The sequence below is a fragment of the Ranitomeya variabilis genome, chromosome 2 (genome assembly GCF_051348905.1).
Source record: "Ranitomeya variabilis isolate aRanVar5 chromosome 2, aRanVar5.hap1, whole genome shotgun sequence".
NCBI lineage: Eukaryota > Metazoa > Chordata > Amphibia > Anura > Dendrobatidae > Ranitomeya > Ranitomeya variabilis.
The window spans coordinates 891,696,691-891,720,620 of NC_135233.1; the positions used below are offsets into that span (position 1 = coordinate 891,696,691).

Genomic DNA, 23,930 nt, shown 5'->3' on the forward strand with positions numbered 1-23,930 from the left:
CACCCCTCAAGGTACTCAAAACCACTTTCAAGAAGTTTATTAACCCTTCAGGTGTTTCACAGGAATTTTTGGAATGTTTAAATAAAAATGAACATTTAACTTTTTTTCACACAAAATTTATTTCAGCTCCAATTTGTTTTATTTTACCAAGGGTAACAGGAGAAAATAGACCCCAAAATTTGACCCAAAAGCCATTTGACTTTTCAATGCAAAATTGACTGGAATTGAGATGGGACGCCATGTTGCATTTGGAGAGCCCCTGATGTGCCTAAACATTGAACCCCCCCCACAAGTGACACCATTTTGGAAAGTAGACCCCCTAAGGATCTTATCTAGATGTGTGGTGAGCACTTTGACCTAACAAGTGCTTCACAGAAGTTTATAATGCAGAGCCGTAAAAATAAAAAATCATATTTTTTCACAAAAATGATCTTTTCGCCCCCAATTTTTTATTTTCCCAAGGGTAAGAGAAGAAATTGGACCTCTAAAATTGTTGTGCAATTTGTCCTGAGTACGCTGATACACCATATGTGGGTGTAAACCATGGGCGTTTGCGTTTGGGCGCATAGCAGAGCTCGGAAGGGAAGGAGCGCTATTTTACTTTTCAATGCAAAATTGACTGGAATTAAGATGGGATGCCATGTTGCGTTTGGAGAGCCCCTGATGTGCCTAAACATTAAAAAACCCCACAAGTGACACCATTTTGGAAAGTAGACCCCCTAAGGAACTTATCTAGATGTGTTTTGAGAGCTTTGAACCCCCAAGTGTTTCACTACAGTTTATAACGCAGAGCCGTGAAAATAAAAATTCTTTTTTTTTTTTTTTTTCACAAAAATGATTTTTTAACCCCCAGTTTTGTATTTTCACAAGGGTATCAGGATAAATTGGACCCCAAAAGTTGTTGTCCAATTTGTCCTGAGTACGCTGATACCCCATATGTGGGGGGGAACCACTGTTTGGGCGCATGACAGAGCTCGGAAGGGAAGGAGCGCCATTTGGAATGCAGACTTAAATGGATTGGTCTGCAGGCGTCACGTTGCATTTGCAGAGCCCCTGATGTACCCAAACAGTACAAACCCCCCACAAGTGACCCCATATCGGAAACTAGACCCCCCAAGGAACTTATCTAGATGTGTTGTGAGAACTTTGAACCCCCAAGTGTCTCACTACAGTTTACAACGCAGAGCCGTGAAAATAAAAAAATCTTTTTTTTCCCACAAAACTTATTTTTTGGCCCCCAGTTTTGTATTTTCCCAAGGGTAGCAGGAGAAATTGGACCCCAACAGATGATGTCCAATTTGTCCTGAGTACGCCGATACCCCATATGTGGGGGGGAACCACTGTTTGGGCACACGGGAGAGCTCTGAAGGGAAGGAGCACTGTTTTCCTTTTTCAACGCAGAATTGGCTGGAATTCAGATCGGATGTCATGTCCCGTTTGGAGAGCCCCTGATGTGCCTAAACAGTGGAAACCCCCCAATTATAACTGAAACCCTAATCCAAACACACCCCTTACCCTAATCCCAACAGTAACCCTAACCACTCCTCTAACCCAGACACACCCAACCCTATTCCCAACCGTAAATGTAATCCAAACCCTAACCCTATCTTTAGCCCCAACCCTAACTGTAGCCCCAACCCTAGCCCCAACCCTAGCCCTAACCCTAGCAATAACACTAGCCGTAACCCTAGCCCTAACCCTAGCCCTAACCCTAGCCCTAAACCCTAGCCCTAAACCCTAGCCCTAAACCCTAGCCCTAAACCCTAGCCCTAAACCCTAGCCCTAAACCCTAGCCCTAAACCCTAGCCCTAAACCCTAGCCCTAAACCCTAGCCCTAAACCCTAGCCCTAGCCCTAATGGGAAAATGGAAATAAATACATTTTTTTATTTTTTTATTTTTCCCTAACTAAGGGGGTGATGAAGGGGGGTTTGATTTACCTTTATAGCGAGTTTTTTAGCGGATTTTTAGGATTGGCAGCCGTCACACACTGAAAGACGCTTTTCATTGCAAAAAATATTTTTTGCGTTACCACATTTTGAGAGCTGTAATTTTTCCATATTTGAGTCCACAGAGTCATGTGAGATCTTGTTTTTTGCGGGACGAGTTGACATTTTTATTGGTTACATTTTCGGACACGTGACACTTTTTGATCGCTTTTTATTCCGATTTTTGTGAGGCAGAGTGATCAAAAACCAGCTACTCATGAATTTCTTTTGGGGGAAGCGTTTATACCGTTCCGCGTTTGGTAAAATTGATAAAGCAGTTTTATTCGTCGGGTCAGTACGATTACAGCGATATCTCATTTATATCATTTTTTTTTTATGTTTTGGCGCTTTTATACGATAAAAACTATTTTAGAGAAAAAATAATTATTTTGGTATCGCTTTATTCTCAGGACTATAACTTTTTTATTTTTTTGCTGATGATGCTGTATGGCGGCTCGTTTTTTGCGGGACAAGATGACGTTTTCAGAGGTACCATGGTTATTTATATCAGTCTTTTTGATCGCATGTTATTCCACTTTTTGTTCGGCGGTATGATAATAAAGCGTTTTTTGCCTCTTTTTTTTTTTTTTTTTCTTACGGTGTTTCCTGAAGGGGTTAACTAGTGGGGCAGTTTTATAGGTTGGGTCGTTACGGACGCGGCGATACTAAATGTGTACTTTTATTGTTTTTTTTATTTTATTTAGCTAAAGAAATGTATTTATGGGAATAATATATATATTTTTTTCTTTATTTAGGATATTTTTTTTATTATTTTTTTTTTACACACATGGGGAATTTTTTTTTTACTTTTTTACTTTGTCCCAGGGGGGGACATTACAGATCATTGATCTGACAGTGTGCACAGCACTCTGTCAGATCGACGATCTGCTGTGCAGGGCTGCAGGCTTACCAGCGCCTGCTCTGATCCCTCCCTGCAGGACCCGGATGCCGCGGCCATCTTGGATCCGGGACCTGCGGCGAGGAGGGAGGTAGGAGACCCTCGGAGCAACGCGATCACATCGCGTTGCTCCGGGGGTCTCAGGGAAGCCCGCAGGGAGCCCCCTCCCTGCGCGATGCTTCCCTATACCGCCGGTACACCGCGATCATGTTTGATCGCGGTGTGCCGGGGGTTAATGTGCCGGGGGCGGTCCGTGACCGCTCCTGGCACATAGTGCCGGATGTCAGCTGCGATATGCAGCTGACACCCGGCCGATCGGCCGCGCTCCCCCCGTGAGCGCCGCTGATCGGTGATGACGTACTATCCCGTCGGTGGTCATACGGGCCCACCCCACCTCGACGGGATAGTACGTCAGATGTCAGAAAGGGGTTAATGTATGCGTCTTTTTCACGGTTTTATAGCGAAAAACCATGAAAAATCCTGAACGTGTGCACATAGCCTTTTACTCGAGTCAATAAGCTTACCCAGTTTTCCGTGGCAAAATTAGGTGCCTCTGCTTATACTCGGGTGAGCTTATACTTGAGTATATACGGTATATATATTTTTGTAGAACAGTATATATTAACCCCTTCATGGCCTTGGGATTTTCCGTTTTTTCCGTGTTCGTTTTTTGCTCCCCTCCTTACCAGAGCCATAACTTTTTTTTACTTTTCCGTCAATATGGCCATGTGAGGGCTTATTTTTTTGCGAAACAAGTTGTACTTTTGAATGACATCATTGGTTTTAGCATGTTGTGTACTGGAAAACGGGAAAAAAATTCCAAGTGCGGTAAAATTGCAAACAAAGTGCAGTCCCACACTTGTTTTCTGTTTGGCTTTTTTGCTAGGTTCACTAAATGCCAAAACTGACCTGCCATTATGATTCTCCAGGTCATTACGAGTTCATAGACACCTAACATGTCTAGGTAATTTTTTATCGAAGTGGTGAAAAAAAAAATTCCAAGCTTTCCTTAAAAAAAAAAAAAAAACATTGCGCCATTTTCTGATACCCGTAGAGTCTCCGTTTTTCATGATCTAGGGTCGGTTGAGGGCTTATTTTTTGCGTGCCGAGCTGGCGTTTTTAATGATACCATTTCAGTGCAGATACGTTCTTTTGATCGCCCGTTATTGCATTTTAATGCAATGTCGCTGCGACCAAAAAACGTAATTCTGGCGTTCCGAATTTTTTTCTCGCTATGCTGTTTAGCAATCAGGTTAATGCTTATTGATAGATCGGGCGATTCTGAACGTGGCGATACCAAATATGTGTAGGTTTGATTTTCTTTTTATTGATTTATTTTGAATGGGGCAAAAGGGGGGTGATTTTATTTAATTTTTTTTTTTTAGTTTTTATTTTTGCCATGCTTTAGTAGCCTCCATAGGAGTCTATCAGCTGGCACAACTCGATCGCCTCTGCTACATAGCAGCGATCATCAGATCACTGCTATGCAGCAGAAATGCAGGTGTGCTATGAGCGGCGACCACAGGGTGGCGCTCACAGCTACCGGGGATCAGTAACCATAGAGGTCTCAAGGACCTCTATAGTTAATATAGAGAAGCATTGCTGACCCCCGATCATGTGACGGGGGTCAGCGATGCGCTCATTTCCGGCAGCCTGGCCGGTTAAATGCCGCTGCCTGCGTTTGACAGCGGCATATAATTAGTTAATAGCGGCGGGTGAATCGCGATTTCACCCGCCGCTATTGCGGGCACATGTCAGCTGTTCAAAACAGCTGACATGTCCCGGCTTTGATGCGGGCTCACTGCCGGAGCCCGCATTAAAGCGGGGGTTCTGACCTCGGACGTACTATTCCGTCCGAGGTCAGAAATGGGTTAATCATTTTGTACAAAATAAGCTACAATCATCATGCAAAAGACAACAAAAGAGGAATTGAGAGGAGTGACTTAAATGAGAGTAATTAGGAGTAACAAGGCACAGGAAAGTATAGTCTAGGGGTAAGGAGTGAAGAGAATTAGGGAGACGAAGCATGTCAATGAAATCCACACAAGGCTGCTAAGTTTTCAGAATAAGCTCTATCAAGTCTGTACAACACCTTGGACCAATGAGCACAGTCCAGTTCTTTTTCTCCTTGGCTCAGGTAAGACGCTTCTGGCGTTGTCTATTGGTCATGAGTGGCTTCACACAAGGAATGCGATACTTGTAGCCCATGTCCTGGATATGTCTGTGTGTTGTGGCTCTTGAATCAATGATTCCAGCTGCAGTCCACTCCTTATGAATCTCCCCAAATTTTTTAATGGCTGTTTCTTAATCCTTTTTAGGCTGCAGTTATCCAGATTGCTTGTGCACAGTTTTCTACTACCCTTTTTCCTTCCACTCAACTCTCCATTAATATTCTTGGATATAGCACTCTGAACAGCCAGCTTCTTTAGTAATGACCATTTGTGATTTACCCTCCTTGTGGAGTGTCAATGACTGCCTTCTGGACATCTGTCAAGTCAGCAGTCTTCCCATGATTGTGGAGCCTACTTCCTAAGCGTATAGGAAGCCTTTGCAGGTGTTTTCTGTTAATTATTCTAATTTATTGACATAATGACTTTTGGGTTTTCATTGGCTGTAAGCCATAATCATCAACATTAACAGAAATAAACACTTGAAATGGATCACTCTGTTAATAATGACTCCATAAAATATCTGAGTTTCACTTTTTTGTATTGAAATTTAAATAAATTAACTTTTTGATATTTTAATTTTGTGAGAAGCACCTGTATGTCTGGGTTCCGAAACCAAAGATATTCGATTCCAGTAAGTATGTGCTGTGGAGCCAAGATCTTAGAATCTCCCTGAAGTAAAGTGATGATAATCCTGGGAAGAAGTGGAGGACCCTTGTATAAAACTAGTAGGTCCTATATAGTATGTTGATGGAATATTCAACCAAGGTGACTGATACTGATTGCTGCCAATGCTCACATGGCATTTAAGGTCTAAATCAGACTTTCAATAGCAGCATGTACCGTAGAATAGTACCAGTTGGTTCATAGCTACATTTGTTGGAAATGTGGCCTGGGCTAATTGGTAGTAAAAAGATATTTTGGCATCTGCCATAATCTCTACATGCTCACAGTTCTTCAGAATGTACAAAGCTACATGCCAAACTGAAGTCTAATCTACAAGATTACATAAATCCACGTTCCCACATTAAGAACTCTAAAAGGAATTAAAAGTGAATTTTGCAGGTACAGAATCTGTTGATGTTCAACCGATAACACATGCTCAATTTAGAACATACGAACAAGAAAAAAAAAAATGAACAAGGAATGAAGAATATTTAATATTGCCCCAGATTCCTCATAGAAAAGCCACACATTATCCCAACTGCACAACAATGAGGCTAACCCACATGAAGATCAGTTGCCAGAAGTTAAAGACTTTGTCTGACTTCAATTGCATATTCTTTGAAAATCACTGAAGTGACTGCTTTTTCATACAATCCATACAAATGTATTCTACTGTGAATTTCCAGTTTGCAACCATTCTAAGGGTACTGTCACACAGTGGCACTTTTGTCGCTACGACGGTACGATCCGTGACGTTCCAGCGATATCCATACGATATCGCTGTGTCTGACACGCAGCAGCGATCAGGGACCCTGCTGAGAATCGTACATCGTAGCAGATCGTTTGGAACTTTCTTTCGTCGCTGGATCTCCCGCTGTCATCGTTGGATCAGTGTGTGTGACACCGATCCAACGATGCGTTCGCTTGTAACCAGGGTAAACATCGGGTTACTAAGCGCAGGGCCGCGCTTAGTAACCCGATGTTTACCCTGGTTACCATCGTAAAAGTTAAAAAAAACAAACAGTACATACTCACATTCCGGTGTCCGTCAGGTCCCTTGCAGTCTGCTTCCCGCTCTGACTGCCGGCCGGAATGTAAGAGCAGAGCACAGCGGTGACGTCACCGCTGTGATCTGCTTTCACTTTACGGCGGCACTCAGTCAGAGCGGGAAGCAGACTGCAAGGGACCTGACGGACACCGGAATGTGAGTATGTACTGTTTGTTTTTTTTAACTTTTACGATGGTAACTAGGGTAAACATCGGGTTACTAAGCGCGACCCTGTGCTTAGTAACCCGATGTTTACCCTGGTTACCCGGGGCCTTCGGCATCGTTGGTCGCTGGAGAGCGGTCTGTGTGACAGCTCTCCAGCGACCACACAACGACTTACCAACGATCACGGCCAGGTCGTATCGCTGGTCGTGATCGTTGGAAAGTTGCAGAGTGTGACAGTACCTTAACAGAAATCAATGTGGCCTAAATGTATATGTATTGTCTGTAAGTATTGTAAAAAAAAAACTTACCTTTGATGGCAAACATCAAAAGAGAAATTTGACACTTACTTCAACCTCATCCCCTTCGGTTATTTCCTTCTTGATGTCAGGTAGGGGTGGCATCCGAACTTCATGGAACGGAACCTGACGTTCCGGCTGCCAGCTGAGAATAAGCAGGTGACAGCAGATTGGAACAGAGCAAGTGAGCATACAGCCAATGGTCACATGGAAAATATAAAAACGGCCTACTTACTTGTTTTCGAAAACAACTGTGAGCGAATCTTCATGGACATCTTTGATGAATCCCTGAAAGCAGAAAACAAAAATGGTTTAAAAATGCATACAAAAGTGAATAAAAAAAAGAATTATAATTTACTTTATAATGTGTTATATGCGGTGTTTAATTCAATCTCAGTCTATCAATTTACTCGAATCTACATAGAAAAAAACCCCCACAAATCGGTCTTTAGTTTTTCCTTACGAGTCGATAGCTTTTACTGGAATATCATTAGACTAGATGGCAGCCCGATTCTAAAGAATCGGGAGTCTAGAATCCATATATACTTTATTTATTCAAATGTAAGAATAATGTGGTGGGCGGGGCCCCTCGGCCTCCGATGTGGTGGGCGGGGCCCCTCGGCCTCCGATGTGGTGGGCGGGGCCCCTCGGCCTCCGATGTGGTGGGCGGGGCCCCTCGGCCTCCGATGTGGTGGGCGGGGCCCCTCGGCCTCCGATGTGGTGGGCGGGGCCCCTCGGCCTCCGATGTGGTGGGCGGGGCCCCTCGGCCTCCGATGTGGTGGGCGGGGCCCCTCGGCCTCCGATGTGGTGGGCGGGGCCCCTCGGCCTCCGATGTGGTGGGCGGGGCCCCTCGGCCTCCGATGTGGTGGGCGGGGCCCCTCGGCCTCCGATGTGGTGGGCGGGGCCCCTCGGCCTCCGATGTGGTGGGCGGGGCCCCTCGGCCTCCGATGTGGTGGGCGGGGCCCCTCGGCCTCCGATGTGGTGGGCGGGGCCCCTCGGCCTCCGATGTGGTGGGCGGGGCCCCTCGGCCTCCGATGTGGTGGGCGGGGCCCCTCGGCCTCCGATGTGGTGGGCGGGGCCCCTCGGCCTCCGATGTGGTGGGCGGGGCCCCTCGGCCTCCGATGTGGTGGGCGGGGCCCCTCGGCCTCCGATGTGGTGGGCGGGGCCCCTCGGCCTCCGATGTGGTGGGCGGGGCCCCTCGGCCTCCGATGTGGTGGGCGGGGCCCCTCGGCCTCCGATGTGGTGGGCGGGGCCCCTCGGCCTCCGATGTGGTGGGCGGGGCCCCTCGGCCTCCGATGTGGTGGGCGGGGCCCCTCGGCCTCCGATTTGGTGTGTGCTCTGCCTGGGGCCACTGTGCTCTGCCTGGGGCCCCATATGCTGCCTGGGGCCCCTGTGCTCTGCCTGGGGCCCCGTGTTCTGCCTGGGGCCACGTGCTCTGCCTGGGGCCACGTGCTCTGCCTGGGGCCCCTGTGCTCTGCCTGGGGCCCCTGTGCTCTGCCTGGGGCCCCTGTGCTCTGCCTGGGGCCCCTGTGCTCTGCCTGGGGCCCCTGTGCTCTGCCTGGGGCCCCTGTGCTCTGCCTGGGGCCCCTGTGCTCTGCCTGGGGCCCCATATGCTCTGCCTGGGGCCCCATATGCTGCCTGGGGCCCCATATGCTGCCTGGGGCCCCTGTGCTCTTCCTGGGGCCCCATATGCTGCCTGGGGCCCCTGTGCTCTGCCTGGGGCCCCATATGCTGCCTGGGGCCCCTGTGCTCTTCCTGGGGCCCCATATGCTGCCTGGGGCCCCTGTGCTCTGCCTGGGGCCCCATATGCTGCCTGGGGCCCCTGTGCTCTGCCTGGGGCCCCAGTGCTCTGCCTGGGGCCCCAGTGCTCTGCCTGGGGCCCCAGTGCTCTGCCTGGGGCCCCAGTGCTCTGCCTGGGGCCCCAGTGCTCTGCCTGGGTGTAGGACACTGGTGACGTCACTTAGCTCCGGACATTAGCTCCGGACATTAGCTCCGGACATTAGCTCCGGACATTAGCTCCGGACATTAGCTCCGGACATTAGCTCCGGACATTAGCTCCGGACATTAGCTCCGGACATTAGCTCCGGACATTAGCTCCGGACATTAGCTCCGGACATTAGCTCCGGACATTAGCTCCGGACATTAGCTCCGGACATTAGCTCCGGACAAAGCCACGGAAGTTGGCACAAATTGCAGGAAGTAGTATTCTAGGCAATTATATATTAGATGGGGAATGTTAAAGGAGCTGTCTATTAGGAGGACAACCCCTTCTAACACCCCAAGCTTTGCCCTGATAAAATAAAGCCTATAGTTCTCACGGTGTAGGCACTCGCGTTCCATGGGCTCTTGTGCGGCTGTATGACATGTGACCCCGACACCCAATCAGTGCTGGCGTCACTGTCCCCGTCTTTGGACAAATTGGACACGAAGAGGAAGTTAGAGAGCAGCGGCAAACCGGACTTCCTCTTAATGTTCAATTTGTCCAAAGGAGGGACAGTGACTCCAGCACTGATTGGGAGCCCTGGGGAGAGCGAGTGCCGTCACTGCAGGAACAGCACTGGCATGTTAGAGGAGTTTAAGTTTTTTTATTATATCAGGGTCAAGCGAGGGTTATGAGAATGGGTTGTCCAAGTAGTGGACAACTTCTTTAACCTTTTTGCTTCCAGGCTTTCTGAACATTTTACGCTTCAGGTAGAAAGGAAAATTTTTGCTCTTTTGAAGTGTACTAATTAAACAAAATTAAGAACATGTATAGATATTGGGTTGGGTTAAGTATCAATTTATTTTTCAAAGTAAACACCTGGCACACATTGTCAGAATACCACGCTGCACTTCATATAAACAAGCACGGTCATATATTCTGAGCCAAAATAAAAAATTTTTGTACAAAATTCCTTAAAAATTAATAATGGCTAAAAAGTGTGAACCAAACAGAAATTGGATACACCACACCTCCTTAACCTCTTCATGACTGAGCCAACTGAGCTTAAGGGTATGTGCACATGTTGCGAATTTCTTGCAGAAATTTCCTGAAGAAAACCGGAAATTTTCTGCAAGAAATCCACATTTTTTTTTTTGCGTTTTTTTTCTGTTTTTTTCGCGTTTTTTTTAGCATTCTGCAAGCGTAATTAGCTTGCAGAATGCTAAAGTTTTCCAAGCGATCTGTAGCATCGCTTGGAAAACTGACTGACAGGTTGGTCACACTTGTCAAACATACTGTTTGACAAGTGTGACCAACTTTTTACTATAGATGCAGCCTATGCAGCATCTATAGTAAAAGATAGAATGTTTAAAAATAATAAAAAAAATAAAAAAATGCTTATACTCACCCAGACATCTCCTCACCGGCGTCCGTTCCTCTTCCTATAGCTGGTCTGTGCGCACAGGACCTTCCGTGACGTCACGGTCACATGAGCGGTCACATGACCGCTCACGACCAATCACAGGACAGTGACGTCATCGGCAGGTCTTTCACCGCACACCAGCTACAGGAACCGAAGCGACAGCGTGCAGTGGAGGCGGGAAGACATCGAGGGTGAGTATAGGACTATTTTTTATTTTAATTCTTATTTTTTGACCAATTATATGGTGCCCAGTGCGTGGAGGAGAGTCTCCTCTCCTCCACCCTGGGTACCAACCGCACATAATCTGCTTACTTCCCGCATCGTGGGCACATCCCCGTGCGGGAAGTAAGCAGATCAATGGACCCCTAGGTGTGCGGAATCCCCTGCAATTCCGCATTTTAATGAACATGTTGCTTTTTTTTCCGCGATGCGATTTTTTCGCGGAAAAAAAGGCTACATTTGCACAAAAAATGCGGAATACACTTAAAATAATAGGAGGCATATGTAAGCGTTTTTTTCGCGTTTTTATCACGTTTTTATAGCGAAAAAACGTGAAAAAAACGTGAAAAATACTTAACGTGTGCACATGGCCTAAAGGGACTCTGTCACCCCAAACATCGTATCTGAGCTAAGCTCACCGGCATCAGGGGCTTATCTACAGCATTCTGTAATGCTGTAGATAAGCCCCCGATGTAACCTGAGAGATGAGAAATAAAGGTTAGAGTATACTCACCCAGGGGCGGTCCCGTCCGATGGGCGTCGCGGTCCGGGGCCTCCCATCTTCATAGGAGGACGTCCTCTTCTTGTCTTCTTGCCGCGGCACAGGCGTACTTTATGTGCCCTGTGGAGGGCAGAGCAAAGTACTGCAGTGCGCAGGCGCTGGGCCTCTCTGACCTTTCCCGGCGCCTGCGTACTGCGCTCGGCCCTCAACATGCACAAAGTACGCCTGCGCCGGAGCATGAAGACAAGAAGAGGACGTGATCGAATGAAGATGGGAGGCCCCGGACCCAGATCACGACACCCATCGGACCGGACCGGGACCGCCCCTGGGTAAGTATAATCTAACCTTCATTTCTCATCTTTCAGGTTACATCAGGGGCTTATCTACAGCATTCCAGAATGCTGTAGATAAGCCCCTGATGCCGGTGGGATTAGCTCAGATACGATTTTTGGGGTGACAGAGTCCCTTTAAGCTCAGCTGGCTCAGTCATGAAGAGGTTAAGGAGGTGTGGTGTATCCAATTTCTGTTTGGTTCACACTTTTTAGCCATTATTAATTTTTAAGGACTTTTGTAGAAACATTTTTTACTTTGGCTCAGAATAGTGACCAAGCCTCATTCTTTAAATCTGACGAGTGTCACTTTATTTTACTCACTCAAATACTGCCATTAGTTGCACAGTGCCTTACAAATATTATCTTTTGCAGTAATAACTTTGATAGTGTTCGGGCAGACAATTTTTGGTCCGAATGTGATCCGACAAAGCATCGGATCGCACTCGACCAATATTATTCTATCGGGCCATGCATATATCCAATTTTATCCTTGAACAGACTGAGGGAGGAGAGTGTAAAAGAAACACACACACACACACTGGGGAAGTCCACCTACAAAGAATTAAGAAGTCTAATTTTTATGGTAGATACACTGCAACCGAGAGATAGAATCTAAAAAAAAACAGAAAATCACATAGTATGATTTTTAAATACCTAAATTGCATTTTATTGCATGAAAGTATTTCATCACCTACCAACCAGCAATAATTCTGGCTCTGACAGACCTGTTAATTATTCTTTAACCCCTTAACGAGCAGAGGTATTTTTGGTTTTGCATTTTAATTTTTTGCCCCCCTTCTTCCCAGAGCCATATTTTTTTTTTGGTCAAAGTGACAATGTCTGAGGGCTTGCTTTTTTGCAAGACGAGTTGTACTTTTGAACGACACCATTGGCTTTTCCATGTCATGTACTCGAAAATTGAAAACAAATTCCAGGTGCTGTGAAATTGCAAAAAAAAAAAAAGTACAATCCTACAGTTTTGTTTTGTTTAGTTTGTTTTTTTACCAAGTTCACTAAATGCTTAAATTGACCTGTCATTATGAATCTCCAGGTCATTACGAGTTCATAGACAACAAACATGCCTAGGTTCGTTTTTCAGTAAAAAATTGCAAAGTTTTTGTTAAAAAAAATAAAAAAAATTGCTCCATTTTCGGGTACCCGTAATGTCTCCATTTTTCGTGATCTCTGGTTGGGTGAGGGCTTATTTTTTGCGCGCCAAGCTGAAGTTTTTAATGAAACCATTTTGGTGTAGTCACTTTTGATTGCCCAATATTGCATTTTAATGCAATGTTGCGGCGACCAAACAAAAAATTCAGTTCTGGCATTTTGACTTTCTCATTACGCCGTTTAGCGATCGGGTTAATTTTTTTTATATTGATAGATCGGGTGATTCTGAACGAGGCAATAGCAAATGTGTGTACGTTTTATTTTTTAGTTATTCTTTTATTTTGAATGGGGCTAATTTGAACTTTTTTTTATTTAAATTTTATTTTTTTTACTTTTTGCCTGCTTCACCAGTCTCCATGGGAGGCTAGTAGCTGCCATAATCCGAACGGCTGTGCTACATACAGGCAATCAGATCGCCTGCATGTTTGTAGATTGTGAGACCTCGCTGGTAGGGTCCTCTCTCGTCCTGCACCAGTCGTGAAATGTATTATTTAACCCCTTAACGACTTCCGATACGCCTTTTAACGGCAGCAGTTAAGGGTATTTAAACCACAGCGCAGCTTTTTTATGTAAAATAGGGGGCAGGTCACTGAGGGATCAGTGAACTGTCATAAGCCATCAGTATGAATAGCTTAAAAGCAGAGCACCACATAAAGACCCCCCCCCCACACCCCGAAGCACGAGCATATCATTAAAGGTACCGTCACACTAAACGACTTTATAACGATATCGCTAGCGATCCGTGACGTTGCAGCGTCCTCGCTAGCGATATCGTTTAGTTTGACACGCAGCAGCGATCAGGATCCTGCTGTGATGTCGCTGGTCGCTGAATAAAGTCCAGAACTTTATTTGGTCGTTTGATCGCTGTGTATCGTTGTGTTTGACACCAAATGCAACGATACCAGCGATATTTTACACTGGTAACCAGGGTAAACATCGGGTAACTAAGCGCGGGGCCGCGCTTAGTAACCCGATGTTTACCCTGGTTACCAGCGTAAAATGTAAAAAAAACAAACAGCACATACTCACATTGCGTCCCCTGCAGTCTGCTTCCTCCTCTGACTCAGCGCCGCAAAGTGAAAGTGAAAGCAGCACAGCGGTGACGTCACCGCTCTGCTCTCACTGTACGGCGCTCAGTCAGTCAGGAAGTGGACGCAGGGGGACGTGAATGTAAGTATGTGCTGTTTGTTTTTTTTACATTTTACGCTGGTAACCAGGGTAAACATCGGGTTACTAAGCGCGGCCCTGCGCTTAGTTACCCGATGTTTACCCTGGTTACCAGGGGACCTCGGCATCGTTGATCGCTGGAGAGCGGTCTGTGTGACAGCTCTCCAGCGATCAAACAGCGACGCTGCAGCGATCGGCATCGTTGTCGTTATCGCTGCAGCGTCGCTTAATGTGACGGTACCTTAACTGAAAAAGATTAAACAACAACCACCACAGGATGGATTTCATCAACCAAGGTGAATAAGGTTTAGTGTAATAGCGCCAACATGACACTGTCTGTAGGTTACTCAGCACAATCCTGCTGACAGGTGATGAGAATGATGAGAGGTATACTCAAGTCAGAACAATGACAGTAGGTGGGGGCATTTTGGACTATTACTCCCATCATCTGTCACCTGCTGCCGCTAATAACAGTGACAGCAAGAGCAGATGATCGGGGTATTTCTCACCCGCCGCCTGCGATATAACTAAATAAATGAAAAACCCGGTATGGGTTCCCCCTGCATTTTCTGTAACCAGCCAGGCTAAACTCTCAGCTGGGGGCTGCAACCCTCAGCTATCAGCTTCAGCAAGCCTGGTTATGAAGAATAGAGGGGTCCTCACACCTCATTTTTAATTATTTAAATAATAATAACCCCAAAAAAATAATTAACACGGTGTGGGGTCCCCTCCATTTTTGACAACCAGCTTTGCTAAAGCTCACAGCTGGGGGCTGGTATTCTCAGGTAAGGGGCCATGGATATTGACCCCCCCAGCCTAAAAATAGTGGCCGCCCCAGAAAAGGTACATCTATTAGAGGCGACAACTCTGGCGCTTTGCTCGGCTCTTCCCACTTGCCCTGTAGCGGTGGCAAGTGGGGTTTCTGTCAGCTTTGTATTGTCCAGTGACATCAAGCCCACAGCTTAGTAATGGAGAGGAGTCTATAAGACACCTATCCATTACTAATCCTATAGTTATATGATACATAAACAAACAGCCAGAATAAAGTTCTTTAATAATCTTAAAGGGAACCTGTCACCTCCCAAAATCAAAGGTGAGCTAAGCCTACCAGCATCAGGGGCTAATCTACAGTATTCTGTAATGCTGTAGATAAGCCCCTGATGTATCCTGAAAAAAGAGAAAAAGAGGTTAGATTATACTCACCCAGGGGCAGTCCCGGTCGAATTCTGGGCCTCCCATCTTCTTACGATGACATCCTCTTCTTGTATTTACGCTGCGGCTCCGGCACAGGTGTACTTTGTCTGACCTGTTGAGGGCAAAGCAAAGTGCGCAGGCCTCTCTGACCTTTCCCAGCACCTGCGCACTGCAGTACTTTGCTCTGCCCTCAACAGAAAAGACAAAGTACGCCTGTGCCGGAGCCGCAGCGTGAATACAAGAAGAGGACGCCATCGTAAGAAGATGGGAGGTCCCGGACCGGACCGCGACGCCCATCGGACCAGAACCGTACCGGGACCGCCCCTGGGTGAGTATAATCTCTCTCTTTTTCTCATCTTTCAGGATACATCGGGGGCTTATCTACAGCATAAAAAAGCAGCAGAACTGCAGTGTGAACTTAGCCTTATGGATACATTTTTACCATATTGCATCAAAATCATAAGGATATCTTCACATGCAGATATATTTTTGATGAAATGTACATGGCTGTATTATGTACCAGAATATCATGCGCATGTTGCAGAACCATCTCTTCACATTTATAGAATAGAGTTTCCAGACGGATGGCATCACTCTTCTGCCACTTAATTTAAAAATGGACACTATTAACTTAAGTGCTATCAAATCCAACAGACACCTGAGAAAGGAGAAATCCAGTCCATGTCAAAATGCGCCCATATGCATTTGAGAGAAGACGCTCAATCAACTCATTTCAGCAGATCTGGCTGACGATTTAAATATATGGGCCTTCCCAAAAGACCAACCATCCTCAGACTTGATGAGGAGTGGGCATGCTAAAATAACACCCCATTTATTATGTTATTCTCAGGAAGAGAATAGGCCAGCAGTGGTTTCGGCACACTCAAGAGCCAAACTAGTATGTGTGTGGCGACAAGAAGTATAGCTGTCAGCCTATTAAGAGCGTGCAATAATGGCACTCAGGCTGCCTGTGCGAGGGGAAGCCGCAACCAATCAAGCGGCCGCTGCAACGAAAATGTGATATTACATGGTGACTTATACCATGTCATGTCCTCAGGCAAGCTCAAGTTCAGCTCAGCACATAGAAGACAGACAGGAGTCTAATAGGTTGCATGGACTGGTGGTTTCTTAATGAGACTGTGCCGTTAACAAATTTCGTTATTGTTCAATTTGTACAGAAAAATAGAGCATCAGTAATGTAAGCATAGTTGTAAGCCTTATTCATAGGAACCCACTGTACTTGTGTGTAAAAGGACCCGTCACCAGGTCAAAAAAGTGTCCAGTTTTTGTTCATTTAGACTATGTGCCCACGATCTGGAACTAGCAGCATTTTAGATGCTGTATTTTCTCTTTGTCCAAAACGCAGCGTTCTATTGAACAAAGGTAAATCCACGTGTTCACTGAACCATTTACCGCATTAAATACATTGTTTTCATTAAATTTTTGTTGCGGAGATTAGCGTCTCTGCAAGAGAAATTGGCATACAGCGGTCCTGAAAGACGTGCCACGTGTCAGTTTCTATGGGTGATCAACAGGCGCACATACACAAGTAGTGGAATGGGATTTCTAAAAATCCCATCCACTATGCTGTAACATCTGGCTGCAGTGGTTTTGATGCTGCAATAATATGCAGGTAAAAATCGTAGCAATTCCTGATCGTGGGCACATACCGTAATATACCTGCTGCTCCCTATAAATGTCCTCAAAACGTTCAGGAGATATGGACTTTATTTGGTGATAATTTTTATGCCGTTAATGAAAGGAGTGGTTGTCACAGGGAAATTTTGCAGAAAAACCCAAGGACACTCCCAGACAATCCTGTGAGCAGTGCAATGGTAATGGCCATAAAAAGTAGAGCTAAATGTTTTATCTGCTGCAGATCTACCGGTTCGGTTCGCTGAGTATAACCCCATCCACACCACTGATTAGCAGCATCCTGTGTACACAGTGCATAGGCAGAGAGCTACCAATAAGTCGTGGGGTGTTGTTGGGACTATAAACATACCCCTACTAGAAAACCAAAGTCCTGCCCCTGTTCTGTAGTCCCGAGTATACTCCCATTTAATGTATATGCAGCAATAGGATTACTCCTTCCCAGGTGCATTACTCTACATTTACCGTATTTTTCGGACCATAAGACGCACTTTTTTTCCTCCAAATATGGGAGGAAAGTGTGGGTGCGTCTTATAGTCCGGATGTAACATGTGGGAAGGGGGCAGCCACAAGTGGGATCCACTGTGATCCCACTCATAAGAGGCTGCCTGACTGCAGTGCTGGGGAAACCACATGGTCCCGATGATTAAAGTGCAGTGAATATTCATTAGCCGCTTCCCCGCCCAACTGTCGCTGAGCAGTGAGTGGGGAGCAGCACATGAATACTCCTTCACTGAAACACACATGGTTTCCCCGGCCCTGGATTCCTGCAGCAGCTGGGGAGATCTGTGTGTCTGGTGGAGGGGGGGGGCAGCAGCAGGGGCCGGAGGAGACAAGATCGCTGCATACCTGCCTGGCTGTGCTGGATGCTGAGTGCTGCGGCAAAAGGACCTGTGTGATGTCATTAAGTGGGCGGGCTGGAGCATCACATGGCAGCACAGAGCCCTCCCTCTTCTGATGTCATCACAGGTCCTTCAGACATGGCACTAGAATCTGCAAGCTTCCACTTATTACCTATGGAGAGGCAACAAGAGGGGGGGCTCTGTGTGTGCAGTCATGGGATGCTCCAGCTTTTTACCTCACCACAGTAGCTGGCTGGCTGCAGGACCTGCACAACTAAGAATTACGGTAAAAGGTTAGTCTTTACAACACACAATAATTTTTCACCTCTAAAACCTGGGTGCGTCTTATAGTCCGGTGCGTCTTAGGCTACTTTCACACTGGCGTTAACTGCATTACGTCGCAATGCGTCATTTTGCCGAAAAAACGCATCCTGCAAAAGTGCTTGCAGGATGCGTTTTTTCTGCATTGACTAACATTAGCGACGCAATGACACACGTCGCAACCGTCGTGCGACGGTTGCGCCGTGCTGTGGCGGACCGTCGGGAGCAAAAAGCGTTACATGTAACGTTTTTTAGCTCCCGACGGTCCGCTTTTTCCGACCGCGCATGCGCGGCCGGAACTCCGCCCCCACCTCCCCGCACCTCACAATGGGGCAGCGGATGCCCTGGAAAAATGCATCCGCTGCCCTCGTTGTGCGGCGGAGACAACGCTAGCGTCGGGAACCTCAGCCCGACGCTAGTGTGAAAGTAGCCTTATAGTCCAAAAAATACGGTATCTACATTAAACCTCATTTGAGAAGTGTTTGCCCATTCAGACATCTTATCCAGATTACATTGCAGTTTTGCAAAACAAAGATCAGATTTTAGTATCCTATATAGTTTGGTGTGGTTAGCAAAAACTAACACTTTACTCTCAATCTCATCCACAAGGTCATTAATAAAGAGGTTAACATGACAAACATTTTATCAGGCAAACAGAAGGGATGCTGCTCGTGTGCATATTGCCCACCGTTTGCGCGCAGTCAGATGGCCGTATAAATCGTAACGAGATTGTGTTTCTATACAGCTGTCACGCTGAGGCTGGGAAAGATGCCGGTCAGTCCATGCACTGCATTCCGACTTACACGGTCGTCGGACTGTGCCCTTAGACCGATTGGGGAACATCATACTTGGCTTGGCAAATCCCATTTATCTGTCCATATTCTGGACAATCTGCAATACAGGGCGACAAGCCCAAACACACTGTTCCATTGAACTTCAAGCACAATGCATAGATTGCAATGTGGAAACCATATGCTGACGTACATACATTCATCACAGAACAAATGATACGCTAAGAGCACATTTTGCTAATTGTAAAAATAAAAATGTAATGGAGAATGCAGGATTTTTCTTTTTATGTACATTCCTTCATAACATATTACATTGTTCTTTAGTATCAGTGATATGGAAGCCAAATACAGCCATATGCATTGAATTGTGAAACCCCCTACAACACTAAACATTAGATTTTCATTTTGATGCAACTAGAGCCTCTTTCTCTCCTGATAAGTAAAAGCAACTTTCAACGATCTTTTCTTATAACTAGGCATTGTGCCATTCATCTTATTATTTCAAGATATATGCAAATTAACTTAACCCCTTCCCGACCCATGACGCCTATGTGGCGTCATGGAATGATCGCGTCCCTGCAGATCGGGTGAAGGGGTTAACTCCTATTTTACCCGATCTGCAGGGAGAGGGGGAGTGGTACTTCAGCCCAGGGGGGGTGGCTTCACCCCCCCCCCCCCCGTGGCTACGATCGCTCTGATTGGCTGTTGAAAGTGAAACTGCCAATCAGAGCGATTTGTAATATTTCACCTAAAAAACTGGTGAAATATTACAATCCAGCCATGGCCGATGCTGCAATACCATCGGCCATGGCTGGAAAACCTGAAGTGACCCCCCCCCACCCCACCGATCGCCCCCCCAGTGCTCCGTTATGGGGTCCGGTCCCCTCCGTCCTGTGCTCCGCTCCCCCGTCCTCCTGCCTGCTCCCCCCCCTGCTCCTATGTCACCCCCCGGTGCTCCGACGCCCCCCCGTGCCCCGATCTCCCCCCCTTATACTTACCGAGGCTCCCGGTGTCGGTCCGTCTCCTCGCTGGGCGCCGCCATCTTCCAAAATGGCGGGCGCATGCCCAGTGCGCCCGCCGAATCTGCCGGCCGGCAGATTCATTACAAGTACATTTTGATCGCTGTGGTAGGTTCTATCACAGCAATCAAAATAAAAAAATAATAAATAAACCCCCCCCTTTATCACCCCCATAGGTAGGGACAATAATAAAATAAAGAAAATATTTTTTTTTCTTTTTCCACTAGGGTTAGGGTTAGAACTAGGGTTAGAACTAGGGGTAGGGTTAGGGGTAGGGTTAGGGTTACGGGTAGGGTTAGGGGTAGGGTTATGGCATGTGCACACAGAGCGGATCGGCCGCGGATCCGCAGCGGATCGGCCGCGGATTTCCGTGCAGAAACACTGCATTGTATTTTCCGCAGCATGTCAATTCTTTGTGCGGATTCCGCAGCGTTTTACACCTGTTCCTCAATAGGAATCCGCAGGTGAATTCCGCACAAAAAAACACTGGAAATCTGCTGTAAATCCGCAGGTAAAACGCAGTGCCTTTTACCTGCAGATTTTTCAAAAATCGTGCGGAAAAATCTCACACGAATCCGCAACGTGGGCACATAGCCTTAGGGTTAGGGTTGGAATTAGAGTTAGGGTTGGAATTAGGGCTAGGGTTTGAAATAGGGTTAAGATTAGGCTTGTGGTTAGGGTTACGGATAGGGTTAGGGGTGTGTTGGGGTTACAGTTGTGGTTAGGGTTGGGATTAGGGTAAAGGTTGGGATTAGGGTTAGGATTAGGGTTGGAATTAGGGTTACGGGTGTGTTGCGGTTAGGGTTGTGGTTAGGGGTGTGTTGGGGTTAGGGTTGTGATTAGGGTTATGGCTACAGTTGGGATTAAGATTAGGGGTGTGTTGGGGTTAGTGTTGAAGTTAGAATTGAGGGGTTTCCACTGTTTAGGCACATCAGGGGTCTCCAAACGCAACATGGCGCCACCATTGATTCCAGCCAATCTTGCGTTCAAAAAGTCAAATGGTGCTCCCGCCCTTCCAAGCCCCGACGTGCGCCCAAACAGTGGTTTACCCCCACATTTGGGGTACCAGCGTACTCAGGACAAACTGGGCAACAACTGTTGGGGTCCAATTTCTCCTGTTACCTTTGCAAAAATAAAAAATTACTTGCTAAAACATAATTTTTGAGGAAAGAACAATTATTTTTTATTTTCACGGCTCTGCGTTATAAACTTCTGTGAAGCACTTGGGGGTTGAAAGTGCTCACTACACATCTAGATAAGTTCCCTTGGGGGTCTAGTTTCCAAAATGGAGTCAATTGTGGGGAGTTCCTACTGTTTAGGCCCATCAGGGGCTCTGCAAACGCAACCTGACGCCCGCAGAGCATTCCATCAAAGTCTGCATTTCAAAACGTCACTACTTCCCTTCCGAACCCCGACGTGTGCCAAAACAGTGGTTTACCCCCACATATGGGGTATCAGCGTACTCAGGAGAAACTGGACAACAACTTTTGGCGTCCAATTTCTCCTGTTACCCTTGGGAAAATAAAAAATTGTGGGCTAAAAAATCTTTTTTGAGAAAAAAATTATTTTTTATTTTCATGGCTCTGCGTTATAAACTTCTGTGAAGCACTTGGGGGTTATAAGTGCTCACTATGCATCTAGATAAGTTCCTTGGGGGGTCTAGTTTCCAAAATGGGGTCACTTGTAGGGGAGCTCCAATGTTTAGGCACACAGGGGCTCTCCAAACGCGACATGGTGTCCGCTAACGATTGGAGCCAATTTTCCATTCAAAAAGTCAAATGGCACGCCTCCCCTTCCGAGCCTTGCCGTGCACCCAAACAGTGGTTTACCCCCACATATGAGGTATCGGCATACTCAGGAGAAATTGCCCAACAAATTTTAGGATCCATTTTATCCTGTTGCCCATGTGAAAATGAAAGAATTGAGGCTAAAAGAAATTTTGTGTGAAAAAAAAAGTACTTTTTCATTTTTGCGGATCAATTTGTGAAGCACCTGGGGGTTTAAAGTGCTCACTATGCCTCTAGATGAGTTCCTTGGGGGGTCTAGTTTCCAAAATGGGGTCACTTGTGGAGGAGCTCCAATGTTTAGGCACACGGGGGCTCTCCAAACGCGACATGGTGTCCGCTAAAGATTGGAGCCAATTTTTCATTCAAAAAGTCAAATGGCGCTCCTTCCCTTCCGAGCCCTGCCGTGCGCCCAAACAGTGGTTTACCCCCACATATGAGGTATCAGCGTACTCAGCACAAATTGGATAACAACGTCCGTGGTCCAGTTTCTCCTTTTACCATTGGGAAAATAAAAAATTGTTGCTAAAAAATCATTTTTGTGACTAAAAAGTTAAATGTTCATTTTTTCCTTCCATGTTGCTTCTGCTGCTGTGAAACACCTGAAGGGTTAATAAACTTCTTGAATGTGGTTTTGAGCACCTTGAGGGGTGCAGTTTTTAGAATGGTGTCACTTTTGGGTATTTTCAGCCATATAGAACCCTCAAACTAACTTCAAATGTGAGGTGGTCCCTAAAAAAAATGGTTTTGTAAATTTTGTTGTAAAAATGAGAAATCACTGGTCAACTTTTAACCCTTATAACTTCCTAGCAAAAAAAAAAATGTGTTTCCAAAATTGTGCTGATGTAAAGTAGACATGTGGGAAATGTTATTTATTAACTATTTTGTGTCACATAACTCTCTGGTTTAACAGAATAAAAATTCAAAATGTGAAAATTGCGAAATTTTCAAAATTTTTGCCAAATTTCCGTTTTTTTCACAAATAAACTCAGAAATTATCGACCTAAATTTACCACTAACATGAAGCCCAATATGTCACGAAAAAACAATCTCATAATCGCTAGGATCTGTTGAAGCGTTCCTGAGTTATTACCTCATAAAGGGACACTGGTCAGAATTGCAAAAAACGGCAAGGTCATGAAGGGGTTAAAAAAAGACCAACAATGGCTTCAGGGGTTGCCATGTGCCTTAGCCTATTAGTTTTGGCCAGAGGCTGGGTCTTGTAGTGTATAGGCTCATACAAATGAGTGTATAATACCGACATGTGGTGTGAGGGGGAAAATAATAAATAAAAAATATAGAACAGCACATTGACCAATAGGGGTCTTCAGATGACCGGTTTCTCACAATGATGGGGGGTTAAAAAAAGACCAACAATGGCTTCAGGGGTTGCCATGTGCCTTAGCCTATTAGTTTTGGCCAGAGGCTGGGTCTTGTAGTGTATAGGCTCATACAAATGAGTGTATAATACCGACATGTGGTGTGAGGGGGAAAATAATAAATAAAAAATATAGAACAGCACATTGACCAATAGGGGTCTTCAGATGACCGGTTTCTCACAATGATGGAGTATTCGTATAAACAAAAAATAAATAAAATTGCAGTATGCTCTATTTCTTTTCAGAGTTTCAGTTGAGACTAGCCTGTTCAAGTTTATGGTTGCCCCCCAAAAAATAGAAATTGGAATCCACACTGAACATCCGTGTGACATCCGATTTTTGAAGTGAATGTGTCAACAAGTTTTTGCTACCTCATCTGAGAGTAGCATGAAATAGGCAAAGAGAAGCTGAATCCATCAGTTTACTGGGTGCAGCAGTTGTGACACAATCAGTTTTTAGATGTAAGAAAGTTCAGAAAGTGGCCCATGCCCACACCACAGCTTTCTATGTACATTGTCAATTGACAACAAGCTACTTATTGGAAGAGGCGTGGTCGGACCAGGGCTCATGTGCACTGTGGTCCAGGCAGTGATCTCCTGGTGTTAAAACATTAATTGAATTGAAACAGCAGCACACAGCCTAATAAATGACACATCACTGAAATATGTGTTTCAGCCCCTACCTAATGCGGTCATCAGATTACACCACAAAAACCTGCTGACAGATGCACTTTAAAAAGGAGGTAATTTATTGCGTTTTACAAAACACATGCTTTTTTATGGGTTTAAGATGTCATATATACACAAGCAAAAATACATATTTCAAGGGGGGTGCTCAATTGTAGTGAAACCTTTTATGAACAGCTTTTAGATGGAGACAAAAGCCTGGGTCTCATATGAATAAACCCTAAAGGCTTATTTTTTTGGCCCAACTGTGAATATAGTCACTGGAACTAATTGAATTATTGGTCCTTATGATGCTGGTCTTTT

The 23,930-nt window shown here is 45.8% G+C and overlaps 1 protein-coding gene across 3 annotated transcripts in view; it reads right to left on the reverse strand.

The window, feature by feature from the left end:
* FXR1 (FMR1 autosomal homolog 1) overlaps nt 1-23,930 on the reverse strand; it is a 117,317-nt gene that overhangs the window by 63,435 nt on the left and 29,952 nt on the right. For all 3 annotated transcript variants that reach the window (XM_077290446.1, XM_077290445.1, XM_077290447.1), the window contains exons 2-3: nt 7,463-7,515; nt 7,279-7,372 (exon numbers count right to left, since the gene is read on the reverse strand). In XM_077290446.1, the coding sequence (XP_077146561.1) occupies nt 7,279-7,372; nt 7,463-7,515 (147 nt within the window). The remainder of the gene's footprint in view (nt 1-7,278; nt 7,373-7,462; nt 7,516-23,930) is intronic.